General features: G+C 34.9%; 1 protein-coding gene across 1 annotated transcript in view; it reads left to right on the forward strand.

Annotated features, from left to right (window-relative positions):
• SHOC1 (shortage in chiasmata 1) overlaps positions 1-21,749 on the forward strand; it is a 77,794-nt gene that overhangs the window by 40,892 nt on the left and 15,153 nt on the right. Inside the window, exons 13-22 of the mRNA XM_004423329.3 lie at positions 1,888-2,007; positions 3,174-3,350; positions 6,882-6,986; positions 10,059-10,237; positions 11,304-11,376; positions 15,124-15,193; positions 16,292-16,470; positions 18,108-18,225; positions 19,257-19,368; positions 20,663-20,784. Of these exons, the coding sequence (XP_004423386.2) occupies positions 1,888-2,007; positions 3,174-3,350; positions 6,882-6,986; positions 10,059-10,237; positions 11,304-11,376; positions 15,124-15,193; positions 16,292-16,470; positions 18,108-18,225; positions 19,257-19,368; positions 20,663-20,784 (1,255 nt within the window). The remainder of the gene's footprint in view (positions 1-1,887; positions 2,008-3,173; positions 3,351-6,881; positions 6,987-10,058; positions 10,238-11,303; positions 11,377-15,123; positions 15,194-16,291; positions 16,471-18,107; positions 18,226-19,256; positions 19,369-20,662; positions 20,785-21,749) is intronic.

A 21,749-nucleotide genomic window follows, 5' to 3' on the forward strand; every position in this document is an offset into this window, starting at 1 on the left:
CGCTGAGAGCCTGATGGGAGTTCCTTTGTACATTATTTTTTGTTTTTGTCTAGCTGCCCTTAATATTGTTTCTTTGTCGTTGACCCTGGCTAGCCTTACCACTAGGTGTCGTGGTGAAGTCCTTTGTCTGTTAATATATATAGGTGTCCTGTTGGCTTCGCTTACTGGTATTTCCTGCTCCTTCCCCAGATTTGGGAAATTCTCAGCTATTATTTCCTTGAATAGGCTCTCTGTTCCTCTTTCCCTCTCCTCTCCCTCAGGAATACCTATAATTCTTATGTTACATTTTCTAATAGAGTCAGATATTTCTCGGAGTCTTTCTTCATTTCTTTTTAGTCTTAGTTCTCTCTCCTCTTCCATCTGGAGTATATCTGTATTCCTATCCTCTAAAGTACTAATTCTTTCCTCCATATTGTCAGCTCTGTTCTTTAAAGATTCCAGATTCTCCTTTATCTCCTCCATTGTGTTCTTCATCTCCATCAGCACTGATTGGTTTTTCTTTATGATTTCAATCTCTTTTGTGAAGAAACTCCTAATCTCATTGAATTGTTTGTCTGTGTTGTCTCGTATTTTGTTGAGTGTTTTTATGATAGCTATTTTGAAATCTCTGTCATTTAGTTTATGGATTTCTGTGTCTTCGGGGTTGATTTCTGGGTGCTTGTCATTTTGTTTCTGGTCTGGTGATTTCATATATTTTTGCATTGTGGTTCCTGTGTTGGTTTTGTTTTTCCTCATCCTGGAAGTCTCTGGTTGCAATTTCCACCTACCGCCACTGTCTGGTGGTAAAGGGCTGTGTAGTCTAAGCCCCCCGCGCTCTGCCCCGGTTTTTCTGCTGCGATCCGCAGTTTTTTTTTCAGGTCTGCCTCGGATCGCTAGGTCTGGTCGGTTGAGCTGCAGAGTCCGGGTTGTGGGGAGGGGGGAGCTCTGTCTTTTGCCCTCTGGGTCCCTGACGTGGGAGGCTTCTCGTTTGCCCCTCTTTATCCGCTCTCTGGGGTGCTCAGATGTTGATGGTAGCCCTGTGGCTCCTCTGAGTCCTCTGTGCGGGAGTTTCCCACTGGCTGAGAGAGTCCGAAGAGCCATGGTTTCCCTGCCGAGGGCCGCCCCTCCCCCCTCTCTGGGAGCCGCGCGGACCGGGATCGCTGATCTGATGGGGAGGGAGAGGAGTTCTCCTTACCTCTCCCCACTTCCTCCGGGGGCCCAGCACGTTCCGCTCTCAGATGTGCGGCAGTGTGGATCCCTCCGCTCTAGGTTTTCACTGTCTGGGATTCCGTTGTTGGTCTGTGACTGTTGCTTTTGTTGTATCTTGTCGGGGGAAGAGTTCACGGGAAAGCTCACTCCGTCATGATGCTGACGTCACTCCGTAACTGAGATCTTTTTTAACCAATGTTTGCACCATAATGCAGAGCATTAGCTTCTGCATAAAAGAATGAGCAAAATTATGACCTAATTAAGAAAGGACGGAGACAGGGAGGGCTTGTGGCCTAGGAGAGGATTAGTAGCAGAAGGAAGGGTGTGGAAAATCACAAAGAAATGAAGTAGAACAGTACGTGCCTTATAGGTGTTGAGAACCGTACTTGGTGTTTAATCCCTATAACAATATTCAAAGCAAGTACATTGATCCTTATTTTACATATGAGAAAACTGAGGCTAGTGTCAGAACTGAGACTGAAACACTGATCTTATGCCCAAGTTCTTTCCAGTATTACCCTTCAGCTTCCTACCCAGCACAGTGTTAAGTCCATTGACCTGAAGAGTCGTTCAATTTAATACTGATGTGTTTCAAAGAAGAACTTTAACTGTGATCATATTACAAGAAAGCATTTTAAGTAAAGCAACAGTAAGTTTCCCTGAACAATGAAAATTAATGTTTTTTATTAGAATTTCAAGATAAAGAAGAATGTTCTTTGACTCTTCAAGAAGGAAGTCCTATTGTTTGTACTAATAAAACCCTAGAGAACATAAATCAGGACCGGAGAGCAGATAATGTCATTGAAATTCAAGCATCAGGTATGCTATATGCTTTTAAAATACATTCAGATTAAGTAAATTTGAAAGCCCTTTCCTGGGTGTCTAGGACATACCTCATTTTCCATGTAATTTTCTTCACTTGTTTCAGATATTTCTTTTTTTTTTTTTTTTTCCCCTCAAAGCCCCAGTAGATAGTTGTATGTCATAGCTGCACATCCTTCTAGTTGCTGTATGTGGGACACGGCCTCAGCATGGCCAGAGAAGCGGTGCGTCGGTGCACGCCCGGGATCCGAACCCGGGCCGCCAGCAGCGGAGCGCGCGCGCTTAACCACTAAGCCACGGGGCCGACACTATCAGATATTTCTTCATTCTACTTCTACTTTCAAGTTATTTCCAATCCTGGAATGCCCTGTTCCTGCCTCTGCCCCTCCCCATTGCCCTACTCCAGTCCACTAAGTGTTATTTCTTCCTTCATTTAAACTGCTGCTTCTCCACGTTCATCAGGGAAGAGCAAATAACTCAGATTCTTGTGCCCAGTCTGGAAAATGAACTGCTAATGGTTGCTCTCTCTCTTCTCTTGCGCATTATCAGGGTGATGTAAATAAGTTATTACTGATTCTTATGCTGATTAAATTTTTTCTGTTCTGCTATAAAGAAGAATATTCTTTGACTCCTAAAGAATAGCCTGCTTAAAAACATCATGCTCATTATTAAAATCAATAAGGAAATATGACACTGCTTCTTGAATATCTTTTCATTCTTTTGGTTTGATTTAATTTATGACCTTTAGATGATCATGCAAATCTTCAAATATTTATATTCTAGTGAAAACTGGAAAAAGTTTGTCATTGTTATGAATTTGTTTGGCTTAGATTGTAAGCTAATAGTCGAGGGAAAAGCAAAAAATTATGTGATTCTCTTTATATGGCTCTTCATAGTTGCCATGTAGAATTAGTTACTGAATAAATCCTTTCCAATAAACAAGATAACCATAAAATTATACTAATTCTATGGGGGGATTGTTTTTACTAGTTTATTTAGAATAAATATCCTGAAATAATACTCTATACAATCTTATGATTTTTAACTCACAAAAGAATTTGGATAGAGTTCAGATTTCCACAAAGTAACGTGTTTAATTGGTCTGGCAAAAAGAGCATACTATCCTTATAAAAACACTGCCTTTAATGCTTTTATTTTTGCAGATAGTCAGTGCCAAGCATACTGTCTCCTAGAAGCAGCAGCTACTCCTATCTTAAAAAAACTTGCATGCCTCTGTACTCTCCCTGTTGCTAATTGGGAATTTGCCACTGTTATTTTTGACCAAACAAGGTTCCTCTTAAAGGAACAAGAAAAAGTAATAAGTGATGCCGTTTGCCAAGGTGAGTGCAAATAAAAGTCGCAGTCTTTAAAAGGATATAAATTTATGGATTATTGTATCAAATTATTAAAAACTGAATATAGAGGATGGAGAAATTAGTCATGGATGAAGGCATAACTGTAATTCAGCATACGGCACCCACAAACCTATACTGGAGGATCAGCTGAGTAAGGAGAAAAAGGTGAGAAATATCATCTGGTGTTGCTTCTCAGTGAAGTTCCTGATTGACGTATATTACCTGACAGATTCATATAACAGGAACCAAATTAACCCTATTATTTTTTTTTTTTTTAAAGATTTTATTTGTTTATTTTTCCCCCAAAGCCCCAGTAGATAGTTGTATGTCGTAGTTGCACATCCATTCTAGTTGCTGTATATGGGACGCGGCCTCAGCATGGCCGGAGAAGCGGTGCGTCGGTGCTTGCCCGGGATCCGAACCCGGGCCGCCAGCAGCGGAGCGCGAGCACTTAACCGCTAAGCCACGGGGCCGGCCCTAACCCTATTATTATTAGCATCTGAACCACATAGTTCTCTCCCAAAAAAGGGGAGAAGTAAAAAAAAATAGATTAGTTGAAGTCAATCCTGGACTTTTGCTTCTGGTCGAGATGGAGTAATAGGGATTGGATTTAACCTCCTGCCAGAAATAACTAAAAAAAAACATAGACAAAGACAAAATACATGAAACTGATACTGAACCAAGTGGGCTCACCTCCTGGTGAGTTAAATGAGACTCTATACCAGTGGAAGTTGTCTCACAAAGTAAAGTGTATTTGCAGCAAATAGGAGGCCATGAGGAATCATTTCCAAAGTTATGGCGTCCCTGAACAAAGGGAAGCAGGAACTTTTATTTCGGTTGGGGAATGAATATTCAAAAGAGAAAGGCAGGTACACTGCAGATTATGGTAATGAGGCTTAATCTCCTCCTGAAGAGATCTTCACATCAAAAATAAGACAAGGTCATGGACACAGCTCTTGTAGGGAGGGTTGGTTAGCTTCAGGGTGGTTGCTGGTTGTGTCTCCTTAACATAACAAAACAACTTGGAAAAACAGTTAAATGCTTCCAAGCCCACCCTTGAGTTCCTCGGGGCACTAGTTGGTAACAAAAGCAGTTTTTAAGACCCTAGACATCAAGCAATGAAGGACAGTGATTCCTGAAAGATGGGAAACAAGTGGGGTGAGCCCTACCATTGTTCTAGCTTACTGCCTTGAAAGAGTTGCCAGGCCGTGGCACAGGGAGAGGCCTCTGAGGCAGAGCCCAGTGGACAATCTGAGTTAAGGAAACAGAACTAAGAGTCTGGGGAGACCAAGGCAGCTAGAGTTCAAAGGATAGAATATTAGAGAGCAGAGAGCATCATACAGAGAATCCTGGAGATCTGCAGAGAATCTGTCTCCCTCAAGTATTCAGCAGAGTACTGATTGAAGGGTATGTGTGAGCAAATTACCTGAGATTGGGGAAACAAACCATTGAAAAGGATTAGAGGGAACAGTATCCTGCTTCACACAGGACAGGGAATAATGCTGGTTCCCTCCAGCTAGACTAGAAAAACACATCATTCATAGAGCTGAGTAAAGTACTCAGGAATGTCTTGCCTCAGTAGTGGGGATTAATTATCTCTAGACTTAGCACTGCTCTGGACCTGCCTAACAAGTCATAAAAGCAAGACCCAAAGGATCAACTATTTCCAAGGAACTGAACTGCATCCCAGAACAAAGCTCAAGAGGATTTATATGAATACAAAAGTATCTAGCACCCAACAGGGTAAAATTCACAGTGTCTGGCATCCAATCAAAGATTATCAGGCATGAAAAGAGGCTGGAAAACATGACGCATAATGAGAATTGTCAATCAAAACAAACTTAGAACTGACAAAGATGTTAGTGTTATCAGAGAAGGACAATGAAACTTGTTATAACTGTATTCCACATGTTCAGTAAATTAGAGACATAAAAAAGACCCAAATCAAACTCCTAGAGATTAAGCTACAATGTATGAAATGAAAAATGAACTGGATGGGATTAGTGGCAGATTAAATATTGCAGAAGAAAAGATTAGTTAACTTGAAGGCATAGCAATGGAAACTACCCAAATTTCAAAAGAATTAAGAAAGAAAGAAAAGAGCATCCATGGGATATGAAACACTGATGAAAACTTTAAATAGCCTGACATACTAGTAATTAAAGTTCTCAAAGGAGAGGCAAAAAGGGGGTAAACAGAAAAAATATTTGAAGAAATGACTGAAGGTTTCCAAACTTAGTGAAAACTACAAATCCACAGATCCAAGAAATTCAATGAACTCTAAGCACAAGAAGCATGAGAAAGCTACACCAAGGCATATCATAATCAAATCGCTCAAAACTAATAACAAAAAGAAAATTGTAGGAGTAGCCAGAGGGGAAAGAAATATGCTGCATACGAGAAACAAAGATAAGGATGACAGATTTCTTGTCAGAAATAATGCAAGTGAAAACATGGTGGAGTAACATCTTTAAATTACTGAGAGAGAAAAACCATCAACTTAGTTTTCTATACTAGGCAAAAATGGACTACAAAAACAAAGATGAAATAAAGATGTTTTCAGACATATGAAAGCTGAAAGAATTCATAAGAATTCTTCTTATTTGATCCCAAATCTGGTTTTTCTGCCCTCTTCTCATCCCTTCCAGGGCATGATTGACTTGTTCCTGCAAGTCCTTCCAGGGACTGGATATACTACCCATAATTGATTCTCCTGTTGCCTCTTGATTCCCAATGACCACTACGTATCTGTCTTGATCTTCATTGATTAGATTAGCAATTTCAAACTTTTTGCAGAACTCTTTGTTCAAATAAATATTTCATGGGGTCCTAATATATAAAACACAGAAAATCATAGCTTTTCTGGTTAAATTAAGGCAGTGGACCTAAAATTCTGTCTTCTTGGTCTCACTTTTACGCGCAGTAAGATCCAATCTGTCGTCTTCAAAAAACTCTGGAACTACATGAAACACATTAATTAGACAATTGGCCTGTCTCTATGAATACATCTGTTTGTGTCGTATCTTTGGAGGAATATTCCTAGGTGTCCATCTCAGTTTCAAAGTATTACTTTAATGTTATGATTCTCCATCTTTATGTTAACCAGTTGGCAGGTTATGGGTTTGATTTTCTTCTTGCTTCATAACTGGAAATCATTGACCTTTTTTCCCCTCCAAGAGTAGAAATAATTGAATATTCTTTGGAAGCAACAAGATCCTGAGCTCTAAGGTTAGCTGTCTGGGTGTGAATGCCAGCTCCACCATTTATTCACAAATTGATCTTGGACAGTTACCTAACCTCGTTAAGACTATCTCCTCATCCATAAAATGAGGATCATCATAAGCTTGCCTGATAGGGTGGTTGTTATAGACTTAATGAAATAACCAACTTATATACAGCCTGGCACATAGTAAGCACTCAATAATAAAAATTGGCTATCATTGTTAAGCATTCTGATACATATTCTAAAATTCTGAGGTATATCCTATGTTTTTAAATATGTTTTTGCTTACTTAGGTACAAATGATGAAAGAGAAATGACCTTCAAGCATGCTGCTCTCTTACACCTTCTGGTAACAATTAGAGATGTCCTTTTAACGTGTAGCTTGGACACAGCATTGGGTTGGTGGGGAAAATTTGTATTTCCCTTTTTCTTCCTATTGAAATATTTCATTTGAAATAACTTTTACTTTTCTGAAAAAGATACACTTTATAGGAAATTATGTAGCTTCTTTTATTTCCACATTGAACATTATGTACATTTTGACATAATTATAATGGAATAAATATTTTATTCTTCTTATATTCATTAAAAGAAATTATCTTTAACAACTGTCGTCACCTAGAAAAGTAGGTTTGGGATCTCTAACATAGGCCTGAATTATAAAATCATAATGGCCTTAAGCAGATTTGATTGTATAATCATTATCATGCATTACTTTTTAATGTAAGACTTGACATTTTGCCATATACATTTTAGGTCCTTATTGAATGTTTATGGCTTTGAATCTTTGCTAGATGAAATATAACTAAATTATTAATACATAGTAAGATCTTTTGCTATTTCCTTTTTAGTCGTGCATATAAATTAGGATATGAATTACTTAAGTAATAAAAACCAAACTATTTTGAGTGTGTTGGAAACTTTTAAAATTTTGGAAATTTTTTCTAAACTATCGAAATTATTAATATATCTGTCTTTCTACATTCCTGCTTTAGGCCCCTTATTGCAGGATTATTTAGACTTATTTAGTAATGGTATGCTTATAGGATTATGTTTTATAATTTAGAGGTTCGAGAACCTATTTAAAATATAAATTGAAAATAATTTTTCTCTGACCTATGACCCAGACGTTTTATCTATGACCCAGACAAATATTTCTCTAATCCAAGATTTTGATAAGTATTGAGCAGCAGTGAGTCACAATTGAACTCCCTCTACCGCACTGGGAGTTATAATACTTAACCAAGTATTATATTAGTATTATCTGGCTGCATATTATAACTAAGTTGCAGCTACCTTTAGAAAGCCCAACATGGTACTTTTCTTTTGTTCTCCAACTGAACCACTTGGGCATTGATGCTGGATCAAGTTGTCTTATCTCCATCCCCAGACAAGTGAGGATTGGGGGCTATGGTCCTAGTTACAGTATCTAGAACTAGTATAAGGGTGCAGTGTCACATGCCCTTCTATTTAGTCACTTGTCTTCATTATACTTTTCAGCTTCCATAAAAAATTGTTGGTCCTACCGACAGCTAGGCTGACTATTAAAGCATTACAATAAGGCAGAATATCAGAATCAAGAATATCTGAGCTCCCAGTGCTGTAGAGAGAGTACAATTGTGGCTCAGTACTGATCAATACTTATCAAAACCTTAAATTAAAGAAATAATATTTATGGAGGATTGCTTGAAGGATATTCACCTCTAAGTACTCTACAATTTACCCTAGGATTAAGTGAGACCATTGAGAGTTATATACTTGGAATGAATTGTTTTTGCTCCTCAAAGAAATGCATTTATTAAATCATACTTTGGCATTACTATTTGGCTACCTTGAGGAATACTATAAAAGTAAAATCCTTGTTGGAAAACTAACTTCTTTAGCCCTAGGTACCAAACTGTAATGAATAACCTAGCTGCCTTGGACATTTTTAGTGGAGGGCTTTCTTACTCCTCTAAACCTCTCGAAATCAAAGAGCAAGTTAGATTGTCTTCCTTTCTTTCTCTCTGTATAATGTCAAAGGAAGAAAGGTCCATAATGGTCTGGCTGCCTGCCCTGCTCCCTTCCAGAATTCTGTATTTTTCCCCAGCGTCCAGTTTGCTACCTCTCCCAAGCTAGTGAGGTAATGAGTTTCAAGTTTAAAGGTATAGAATTTCGCTTCTGGGCTTTCGCCCAAAAATAAATTCAGTATTGTGTAATGGGTGTTATAGTAGAGATAAGTAGTAATGGCACAAAGGATGGAGACTGTTACTCTTAAGCTGAATGTTTTTTAACGAATAAGTAGGCATTTGCCAAGTAAATAAAGTATGAAAGAGTATCATAGGCAGAATTAAGAGCCCAGAAGAATGACCCAGTGGGTGTGCCGCAAACAGTTCCATATGGCTAAATTGAAGAGTATAAGGTGGAAAGAAGTAAGAGCTAAGCCTTAAGAAGTAAGAAAGAGCCAAACCATGAAGAGCCTTTTAAGCTACATAAACAAGTTTAGACCTTATTCTGTAGACAGTAGGGAGCCATTGAAACAGGGATGCTACTGGATTAGGTTTCTCTTCCAGAAGATTAAGTCTAACAGCAGTATGGAGAATCAGTGGGAGGTTTGGAGATTAGGACGCAGAAAGAGCCTAAGTCAATCTCTAAATTGCTGAACAGTCTAGCTGTACTAATATAAAATTAGGATTAATTATGCACATAAATGTAAAAATATCAACATAAACATTAAATTTTTTAAATTTATTTCATTTATTGTCCAAATACTCGCTGAACACCTGATCTACATAAGTTACTATGCCAAATGCTCTACTTCAGTAGTTCACAAAGCTCACTGTGCAGCAGAGTCACCTGGAGAGCTTTTTAGACTTAGAAATCCCTGGGACACAATCTAGATTTACTGAATATGAACCGTCAAGGATGGGTCTCAGAATTCTTGGTGAGGACTTTGTTTAGTGAGTCTGAATGTAGGCACTGCTGTTTTAGCAGCTATACAAATTAATTATGCATAAATATCATGGATTATATCCCAAGAGCTTATAGACTAATGAGGTTGTTAAGTCATACACATAAATAACCATAAATTAAGTACAAAAGCTGTATAGATAAAATACCAAGAAAATTCCAGTGAAGTGGCATTTCCACAGAACTTGCATGTAAGTATAGATCCTGGGGTTAAAGGAAGAAGGCAATAGCTTCAACCAGTGAGAAGGCAGGAAGGAACGGGATATATTCAGAGAATATGTAGAGTCTATCCAGGTATATTGGTGTTATGTAGATTAAAAAGAGACATTTGGTATATATGTTTCAGCTTCACTCAATTTCAAGATTTTCATTAGTCAATATCTTTGATAAAAATCAGAAAAGGATTAAATGAAATTTTAACTGTCTCTGTTATGACTCTTATTTCCTTTCAGGTTTTTACCGTCGAGTTTCTCAAAGAACAAAAAGATATGCTTTTTTTCCCCTACTTTTGTTTTTAACAGGATATTTGTCAAATGCAAAAGATATCTACAAATGCATTTTAGGCTCTTATTTGGATGACATTTGGAGACAGCTGGCGATTGTACAGTTTATTAGGGGAAAAAATCCTGAAACCAACTACAAGATACAAGAATTGCAACATCAGATACTAAATTGGATGCAAAGTGAACAGCAAATTAAGGTTAAGTATTAGAATAAAGCAGATAAAAGTAATCAGTTTAAATAAGAATTGGATGTAAGATAAATTTTTGCATTTAATTTGAAATTATGAAATAGTCTATACTGTTTTGCCCCTTGACAGTTTTCTCCTTAAGTAAGTCAACAGAATAGAACTGGACCCAAAGAAAGGATGATTTGTATTGTTATTCATATATCTTGAATTTTAAAATACTTTAATTTTTGTTGTACACAGTTTTTTATGGATTGGTCCTCCAATTCTCAAAAATTTTGTCTGGTACTTGTAAGTCCATGAACATATACCCAATAATAGAACTACAATAATTTATTTTTAGATATTCAGCTAGAATTTCATCCTATATGATTCTACGAAAAAATCACTTAGTTTATGTCTTGGATTATATTGGAAATTTTTGCCCACCCTACCTCAAGCATATGAAGGTTGCATTAATGAAGATTTAAGAGAAAATACTGTTAAAAATATTATCAAGAAGAAAAGCATTTCAAATGGTTTACACCAAATCTGGATACAAATTTGGCCTTTTTTTTCTTTTTCCTCTCTGTCCCCTCTATGTCTTTATTCCCAACTTTATGGTTACTTGGGTAACTTGCTTAAGTCATTAAAATAAATTAAATCAATCAGTAACAAATTCAAAATTGAAACTGATTTGTTGTTCCCACCACCCGCCCAAAAAAACCTGTAATGTTAAGTGGGAAAGTATACCAGCAAATTGTTCATTTTCTCCAACAAATTCTAACTTGTCTGGGTTGAATTTAATACTAACAATACAGGCAGACACAACTTATGTATAGAGAGAGTCACCTACATGGGAATAGTTGAGGAATGCTAAGAATGCGCTGCCCCAAAATATTTTCCTCATTGATATTCAGAATTTATTTACCAGAATTTATTCCTTTGTGTTTAAGCATTGACATCTTTTACAACACAAATATTTATTTTGTAATCTTATTGTCATTAGTTTCATGTAACCAATGAAGTTTATTATTTTGTCACTGTAGCAAAACTATGAAAATGTATACATGTATATGAAATTCTTATTTTTGGTCAGGTGCTGATTATAATAAGAATGGACTCAGATGCTGAAAAACATTCACTCATTAAAATCCTTAACAAAATGGAAGGTAGGGAGTTTTAAATTATGCTTCATTTGATAATAAGTGCTTGAACATATAAAAATGTATTGATTTAACCAAGTTCTAAAATTAAGATGTAATTAACATACATAAAATTCACACTTTGAAAGTATACAACTCTGGGATCCAACCAGTTTTTAAATCGATCTAGACTATAAGTCTGTAATATAAATGTACTATAATGTACTTATATGTACATTATTATTATAGTGACCAGCTTTTATTGATTGCCTACTAGTTGCTAAATAATACTGGCTACTTACAACTCTATGAATAGGTTTTATTAGCTCAGTTTTACAAGTAAAGTAACTAAAGTTCATAAAGGTGAGGTAGCATGCCAAACCTCACAGGTAGTAAGTGAGAGAATCAGGATTTGAACCTAGGTCTCTCTTGTTTCGGTGTTATTCTTCGACTCTGCTACCCACTACTGCCCCTCTGCTGACCCTTTCCACCTTGTGCTGTGGAACCCATTGCTTATAAGTAAACTCTTTTCTTTCACCTCCTAGTCTTAACTGAAATCCAACTTTCCCCACACGATACTGCTTCCCCTGTAATTCCTCTCAGATAGAAGCTGATAGTTTTCTCTGTATGTATACTTCATAGAGATGTGAAGCCATTTCTTGCTTTCCATTACCCTTTCCAAACCATCTCTCTTCCATCCTTTGAGGCTGTGCCATATTGCCATACCATTCTCTCTCACCCATACTGCCATCATCTAGTAACTACGTGAACTTTCTCCTTCATCTGTGGACAGTTGTGTACCTGGCTCATGGTATTCTCTCTTGTCCTGCCATTATCCTAGGTGTCTTTAATGTGAATGATTCATTACACACTTTGACCTCATAGTTTCTTTGTTCTCCACAACAAAAATGATATTCATCTTCAATTCACTCCTTGGCTATGCCATCCACCTTGCGATAATGCAGAACTGTCCTGCCTCTGAACTTGACAGTCTGATAACATTGTTCTCTGTCTACAGCTGCCTTTAGCTCTCTCATGATCTTCAGCATCTTAGAGATCTACAACCTGGTAACTCCTTTTTTGTCTCATATTTTTCTCTTTCCAGACTCAGTGATGTGGCCATTACTTTAATCAGTATTGTACTTCTATTTAATCCTCAACTCTGAATCGTTCAATACATTTAACTTCTCTATTCCTACACCTAAGCTGCTGAGCATTATTGGAGAAAATCATATAGATTGGTGCTGCTATAAAATCATGTTCTCTGAACTTATATGGGTTCTTAATACCTAACAATCTTTCTATATCTTCTTAGTTCCCTTTCCTATCCTCCTAATGGTTATACCACAAACCTTTACCATGACACTCATCCCCTCATTTTTAGAAGGGAATTATGCCTTCAAATGTCTATTAATTGGGTAAGAATCCTCAGTTTCCTTCCCTACCATCTATAAACTTACTTTCATTTCTTGTGTTCTTTTCTTTTCCTCTTTTCTCTGTAGAGGAGGTGAACCAATCTTCACCTCTAATAACTCTTTCCCTTAATGTTTAAGCCCTCCAGTCTTAAAAATAAAATAAAATACCATCTTCAACCTATGTCACCTTTTGGTTACTGTTTCTCTACTCTTTATAAATTGCATCTTTTGCCATCTCCCAAAATGTTTCTTTGATCTCACCGTACCAAATTATATATCATGCTGTTTCCTATCTCCATGCCTTTACACCTCCTGTTCCTGGTCTCAAAATGCTCTTCTCCCTTAGAAAGCTAACTCCTACACTTCTTCTAAAAATTAGCTAAACCATTTGTTCAGGAAGCCTTGATTTAAATGCTTTTCCTCTTTGCTCTTAAGGTATTATGTGCCTACTTCTAAGGCACCACTTACCACACTGGGATATAACTGATTCTCTTGTCTGTTTTCCTCACTAAAATGTCAGCTTCTGGAGGATAAGGACCATGCCCTAATTTGTATTCCTAGCACCCACAAAAATGCCTGGAACATAGAAGGCACTTAATAAAAGTTTGTTGAATACATGAATGCGCCAAAGAATGCCTCCCTGTGTACCTCATATAGACTAAGACTAGTGAAAAAGATTGAACTGAATTATATACAAATATTGCAACAAATATCCACTTATCAATGCAGTTAGTAAAGTTAACTAACATTTTAAATTATAGTAATGTGAGAATGGAAAGCTTTTTCAAGCAGAGCCTTATAAGGTGCTATTTCATGATGACGTTATCGTGTGTCTAAGGTCCAAATTTGGATCTTATTTTTTCATTCAGTTTTCCAATCCCAAGAAGATGAGTTCATATTCCCCAAATTCACAAGATCCTTACTAGTTCCAAAATGTTTGAGAAGAGTTAGCAATTGTGGGGCTGAACCTGCACAGTTGTCTGGAATCAGGGTAACTGGAAACATTGTTAAAAATTAAGAAAGTGCTGAGCAATTTTAGCATTATAAAACAAGGGGATTTGGGTAACTGAAGGAATATTTTTGTGAAGAATCTAAGAAAATATCCCTGCCCCCAAGAAAAGAATACTTAAACCTACTTAGTGGGGTACCTTTTCCTTTGACGTCACTTAAGATATATCGACAAATTATTACTGTATATGTCGATTCTTAACTAGGCTTCATGCTGACCGTCCATATTTCTTTTGGTATTTGGGATTATATCATTACTACTCTTACTATTTTTATTTTAACAAGGTCTACTGACACAAAAATATTGACTCTATAAACTGAAAAATGTTTTTACTCCCTTTCTGACTGGCAACTATCCTCTGTATCTAGGAGCTAGGCCTTTTTTTCTGTCTAGTGTTAGAAAGTAAAAATGTGGTTCCATTTTTCTATGTGTTTGCAAGATCCTAGTAGCGCCCTCAGCAAGTAATCTGCCTTGGGATCATAGCTAATAGAAATCATTTAAGGAGATTAGGTTTTAAATAATTTGAATAACCTCATAAATTATAAGAGAGAAATAGTACTCACTCCCTTCTTATTGCTACCAAATCTATTGTCATATCAAGTCAAGTAAACATAAAATTCTTATTAAGCATTACTCTGTTATTATTACATCATACCTTCATGAACTTTACAGTTGACAAGAGTACAATAATAGAGTGTAGAATTTATTTTAACCAGAATTAGCTATTCTTAAATCAGTTATATCTACCAAAAATAAACTGTATTGTGGGTACAGAAATTTTTTATTCTTTTGAAATATACTATATTTTGTTAAAAAACTATAACATAAGAAATTTAAATTATAATTAAGACGCAGGAGTGAATCTAAGGAACTAGTGGTACCCAGTAAGTCTTCTGCTTCTTATACAGCCAATAGAAAGGGGAAAAAAGCATTCCTACCACATTGAAGTGCAGTTTCTTGCTGTTTAGTTTAGTACTTAAATTTTTGGCTAGAGGAAAAAGGTAAAATCTATGATGATTTTTAGCAAAATAAAATTAACTGCACAGAATTGGTGAGTGTTTAATTTGGCTACTTTAAAATTAAGTTTTTGATCCATTTTATTATTTTACATAATAAATTCACAATTTCCATGCTTTTATACACACAACATACACGCACACCAGAAATATTGCCATTTGTTGTTACCTTAGACTTAAAGAAATACTGCAGCAAATTGTATTTTAAGCAATTTCCTTGTTCACAGATCTTTAATTCACTTTTGTGGTAGTGAAATATATGACACATCTAAAAAATATATATGAACAAAACACTGAAAAAACTTTTTTTGTGCTACTGTTTTTCTTCCAACAGGTTTAACATTGACCGTCTTACATTCAAACAAAAGAAAAGATTTTCTGGAATCCAAAGGTGTTTTAAATGGGTAAAAACACATTTCTTCATCTCTAGGGAGAAAACATACCAGTTCCACAGGAAAAGCAAAATCCCTCCTAGAATTTAACTTTTAAAAAAGGTTTAATAAAATCTGAAATTGATCAATGTCTCTACCCTCTTCCTGAAAAGTTCTTTACATAGAACATTTTAACTCAATTCATTGCCTTGTGTATTTATATACTATGGTTCTCCAGAATTTTAATATCGCCAAATTATCATTATTATTGTTGTCATTAGTACAGGAATTGTCTATTTAGACTTACCCTTGTTTTTACTAGTTTTTTTGCTCAGCATTCTTTCTTATATCTCCTTCCTTTCTTTTCGGTTCTCCTTCTTCCTGAAGTACATCCTTTAGAAATGCTTTCAGTGAGAGCGTGCTAATAATAAATTTAGTGTTGACTTGTCTAAAAGTGGTTTTATTTTGCCTTATTTTGTGTAGAAATTATTTATTTCTAATATTGCGATCCAAATAATAAAGAGAAGATGTAAATCAAGCAGAAGCCCATAAAAGCTAGACATAAAACCTTTTGACTTCTATCTATCTAGATTGCTCTAGACAGAAAGCAGCAGTAGAGGATTTTAATTACAGTAAGTGCTATGTTAGATGAAATTTGAAGATGAGAAAGATAAACTTATGATATTTGTGTCCATCTTTTTGTTGTTGTTAAATCACTTATGAAGCCCATTTAGAAAAAAACCATTTCAAAGTTGTCAGATAATATTTTATTATACAGATTCTCAAAGATTAAAACCTCATATTTGTAAGAAAATGAGATTTATTTCTCATGTTGATTTGTCTGTTATTAATAGGACTCAGGTAATAAAATTAGGGTCCCTTGCATTTGAGGATGTGAATAGTCCACAGTTTTTATATCCTTGTATTAAAAAAACGTATGACCATCAAAAATAAAGATAAAAAGACATTAGTACAATTGGAGAACAAATCAACAGAAAATACAGTGCCTTTCCAGGATAAGTAGGCATAAATTAGAGAAGAATAGAATAGCCAAACCAGTCATCTTTTATCATTCCAAGTAAATAATGACTCAAGTATAATTCCATTTTCTTGGCTTTCTTTTGTCTTCAGTACAAGTTCCTGTATAGTTGTACATAATCAGTATATTGGAGCAGATTTCCCCTGGAGTAATTTCTCATTGGTGGTGGAATACAATTATGCAGAAAACTCTTGTTGGACCAAACACTGCGAAAAACTGAATATTCCTTACATGGCCTTTAAAGTGATTCTTCCAGACACAGTTTTAAAGAGTAAGAATGTACACTAAAATCTTTTTCTTTACCCCATTAAAATGAAAATTTTCTGTTTGTGATCTGTGGAAAGAGAATAAGCTATGGCATTAGAAAACTTGAGTTCAAGCTTTAACCTCACCACTTTCTTAACTATCTTCTTACTTCATATTTCTCATTTGGAAAGTAAGCTTTACTGATGATATTTATCTTCATCCCTTTAACTTGTAAGTTTTTCTTAGAATAGCACAATTTTATTACAATTATCTTAATCAGATACTTTTATGTAACAGTATTTGTTATTGAATTTTAGGGAAAAATATGTAATAGTATATTGACTGATTCAGAAAACTTTTAATATGCAGCAAAAAATTATCCACAAATACTTAGAAAAAGTCTAAAACCACTTTGTATGTCATTTGGTTTCTTTGTATTTCTCAGTAACACTTTATGTGACTAAGGTTGTGAATTCTCGGATCCATGAAATTTAAGAGCCCATACATTTTTAGTCCCAGTGCATCTCTCTTTCAATACTTTCTACCCACCTCAAGTATGCATGGGAAGTCTGAACTCTGAGAGAACTCTAAAAATGCAATCACCATAATGGTTACTTTGGAATCTTTGATATGTAGAATTAAATATTAAATTGATTAAATAATTGAAACATGGGCCCAAGAAAGGATTAAGATAAGCAGTCTAGTTTATATTTAGAGGCTTCTTCCATTCTCTCAGAGATGAACTTAATTTGTTCAATCAATTCCATATTGGCGGGCATTTGCAATGTTTCAGTTTTCCACTATTATTCTACAAGATTTATAGTAGTTTATATATTTTATATATCTGTATATACTTGTTCTAAGAAGTAAAATGAATTGCTGGGTCAAAAGTATACACACATTTATATATTTCAAATATCCTCCCAGAAAAGCTATCCCAATTGATATTTATGCAGAAAGTGTGAGAAGATCCTTTCCCCTGTATCTTTATTATAAATAGGTATTATTAATCTTTTAAATCTGTGGTAGAATTATAGGCAGAAAATATTTTATGGTTATGCTCATTTGCATACCTCTGATTATCCATATCTTTTCATATGTGAATTGATCTTGTATAGTTATTCTTTTGTAAATTGCCTGTTTATGTCCTTTGTCCATTTATCTATTGAGGTATTTATTCTTTTCCTATTGATCTGTATCATTCCCTATGGGTTACTGTGCCTAATTTTAAATTTTGATGTAAATCATTCTGTATTTACACAGCAATTGTCCAATATATACTTAAGTGAATAAAGCAGACTTTAACATTCAGGTCGAGTATGATCCTATTTTTTTCATTTTCTTTTTTTTTTAAGTGAGTGTACACATATAGGCAAGCAAATATATATTAAAAAATCTGAAAGTAAGAACTAAACTTTTTTTTTAGCATATAGTAGTTTTAGTTAATTCTGTTAACTCTATTTTATTTCTAGATAGGAGGATAACAGGGCATTTATTTTATTCTTCAGAACTTTCTTTATTCTGATTTCTGATTTTTTACGGTAACTATGTATTATTTTTATACTCTGTGAACATATACCTATTATTCTCATGTTTAGTACAAAAAGAAAGAGCTGGGAGATGAGGAAAAAAAGAAAAATTTGTAAATTTTCTCTTATTTAGGTAGCACCTTGCTGGATAAATTTGGTGGTTTTCTTGTGGAAATTCAGATTCCATATGTGTTTTTTGCATCTGAAGGACTTCTTAATACTCCAGAGATACTTCAGGTGCTAGAATCCAAGTAAGTTATTGATTTCATAACTTTAGCAAAGATATATATATCCTAATTGGCTAAATATTATGCTGTGTATGTGGCACTATTTCTATCTGATTCAACCCTGGAATTATATCACATAAGAATAGTTTCCCAGAGAGTTTATGTCAATTTACACTTCTCTCCCTAGAGTAATTATTGACTGTTGTCTTTTTAGTAATATTTATCAATTTTGTGGGGAAAAAGTCATTATTGTTAAACTTATATTTTAGTCGCATTTCTTTTCTTACCAGCAAATATGAACATTTTATGTAAGTTTTTTTTTCTGTGAATTATATGGTAATATCTTTGGGTCATTGATAATATAGAGAATGAGTATTCTTATTTAGAGGACTTTAAATACCACCTGGGAAACAGGACTATGACGTTCTAAAGGAACTCTCAAGTTTTTAGACCTTTAGTTCTAAGATCATACCAACACTGTGCATTTTTACGTCATATGGAACACTTTATCATAGCACACAATTTGTCACAGGAATGTTAGACATTAGGCTGTATATCAAGGAAGGATAATTGTGCTGTGACCTTAGTTAAAATGCAGATCTGTTTTCCATGTTTTGTTTTTGTATCTTAAGACCATGGCGCATTCACAGAAAATTATGAGCTTACAAAAGGTAGTTAAAATCCAGGCCAATTTTAAGGAGAGAGAAAAGAAAATTCTGATAAATGCAGAATGTTTTAGTCTCGTAACATGATGTTTTAATTTCATGAATTATTATTTAAAGAGCTAGAATAAGTTGGTCAAAACATTTGTAATATTATTGTGTGCAGTAATATTTAACAAAATAGCTAAGGCAATGCACATCTCAATTAATTTTTCATATATACTGAATAAATCATAATTTTATTCATCAAATTTATAAAGTAGAATAAATTGATGTGTGAAAGAAAAAGCACAGTAGTTCAAATAATTTAATATGCAGGAGGACAATACAGCTTTTGTTAAAGAATTTTTCTTAACCATTTCATTATGTCACCCAAAACATTGTATTTTATAGCTATAATATCACACTGGTGGAGAGATGCTGCAGTGAGTCATTGAAACTCTTCGGAGGTACAGAAGGTTATGTAGTGGTGACAATTGATGAACACACTGCTGTAATTTTGCAGGTAAAACTATACAGTAAAAAATATAAATCAAATATATTAAAATATATGCATAACCATGAAATTTACTATTAGCTTTACTATAGAGAGCTTAACTATAATCTATTAGTGATTTCTTCCAAAACTTTGCAAATGGGCCACAAGTGCTAATATCATCGCTTTGAAAAATGACTATTACCAAGCTTCTTTGATGCCTTATAATTTTTAACATACTTTAAGATGACAAAGCAAATATAGATTCTTTACTATTGTAAATTAACCTATTTTTAAATACATTTATAGAATAATTACAGTGTTGTAGCCTTCAAAAATAAAATCTAAGCAACTATGTTTCTTAAAAGGGGGTAGTATATTAATCCATATGTTAACTACGGGATTTCTTCTAAGGTAAGTAGGGATTGCCTGTAAGTTTTAAAAAGAGAGAGAAATTCTCTTCAAAAATCCATATCATTTGAAATTTAAGATGTATAAATTCTTGACTGAGTCTCCCTGATATGTTTGCTTGGTTGGATTACAAATTACAGAGAAATTAATTTAATAGAGTGAGAGTGGGGAGCAGAAACCAGGTTTGGTAGTATGGAGTATAAATTAATGGCAAATATTATGCTAAAGTAGAAGTCTGATTTGATGAGCAAATATTACAATATAAGAATTACATGCTGGAAACACAAAGCTCTGTTAGAGGGGTTCTTAAGAGATATTGTGTCTTGCATATTTAAGGTTCTTAAAACACAATTATTTGGGGAGAAATACTGCTTGGGAAAACTGTTTTAATCCATAGTTACATAACTTACTGTTAGAATAAGACACTCCTGAATTATTCACTCGATCAAAAATTGCTGTGTTAAAGGAAAGAGGGGCTTCTCAGCCATCAGATGGAGATTCCTAGAAGGCCGTTAACTGCTGCTTTCTCGTCTTTCTTAAATAAGCATTCAGTGCAGATTATCCTATGGGTTTTTAAACATATTTTTCTATTGTCCTTAGGAGTAGCCAGATCCCTGTCTACAAAAGACTTTGCCCAAATAGGGGCACCTGTAGGCTGCTTTCTTCTTATCTAAGACTTTGGGAGATTGATGAGCCCTCCTTACTGAAGCTCTCATTAGCTGTTTTACATCTATCGTAGCTCTTCCACTATTACTTCCAGTGTAATTTTAATTTTTCCATAAAATGGGAGCCCATACCCATGCTTCTTCTCAAGTTATAACTTATATATCATAGATCTTTGAAATATGGTAACAATAATTTCATAACAACTGTCAACCTAGTGAATCTTTTTCTTTTGTTGATTTTCTGGTAGGATGTAGAAGAATTGAATTGTGAGAAGGCATCAGACAATATTGTTATGAGACTAATGGCATTATCATTACAGTACAGCTATTGTTGGATAATTTTATATACCAAAGACACATTAAACTCAGAGTAAGTAAACATTTCTTCATTCAAAGTCACCTTCGTATTTCTTAAGTTATTCAGTCCTCTTCTTTGAATAGAAGTAGCTATGCAAATTTTCCGCTTGCTCATCTAGTTTGCTGTCAGTCAGGAATTCTCAAGTTGGAGGCATGCCGATTGGAATTGTGGAGGTAATATATTTTCCCTGGACATTCTGTGTAAATCATCCTCCCTTCCTGTACCTCAGAAGTGCTGCTTTAAGTATTTCACTTTTTATTACTTTTTAATTCTGGACTTGTTTGCTAAAAGATGTCATTCTTAAATCACTTCTCTCTAAAATCTTATTAAATATACCCACTAAATAGCATCTTGCTATACTTTCTTTCATCAATGTGCTTAAGTGAAAAATTACAAAAAGATACATGCTAAGACACTGGCTCAAGTTATCATTATATGTCATCTTTTCCTCATCTCTAAATTTTGTGAACCCACTGCTTCCACTTTCTCCTTTTATTCCCTGCAATCTGGCTTTTCTCCCTACCTGTATACTGATCCCTGTCTCTCAAAGGTCATTTGTCACTTGTGACTTTCTTATGATCATCTCCCAAAAATATTTGTATCTTTCACTGCTCTGAAGTATTTAAGATTGTTGTCAATGCTTGCTTTCTTGAAACGCTTCAGTGCCATGACACTTCGATGTTTTTGATCTTCTACCTCTGTAACTACTCCTTCTCTGTCTTTACCTCTTCTTCCTTGTTCCAGTCTTCAAATATATCTGTTATGAGTTTTCTTCTTTCTTCTAGTCTATCCATTGGAAACCTTATTCACTCCCATAGTTTCAGTCATCATCTCTCTGCATATAATTATTATATTTATTTCTGCAGCTACAGTCTCTCTTTGAAATTGCTGTCATGTATCTCTAATTTTCTATTAAATATTTCCACCCTGATATTCCACAGTCTCTCAAACTTCTTCAAGTATGAATTCATCATATT

The sequence above is a fragment of the Ceratotherium simum genome, chromosome 29, assembly GCF_057802395.1.
Source record: "Ceratotherium simum simum isolate JZ-2026a chromosome 29, ASM5780239v1, whole genome shotgun sequence".
NCBI lineage: Eukaryota > Metazoa > Chordata > Mammalia > Perissodactyla > Rhinocerotidae > Ceratotherium > Ceratotherium simum.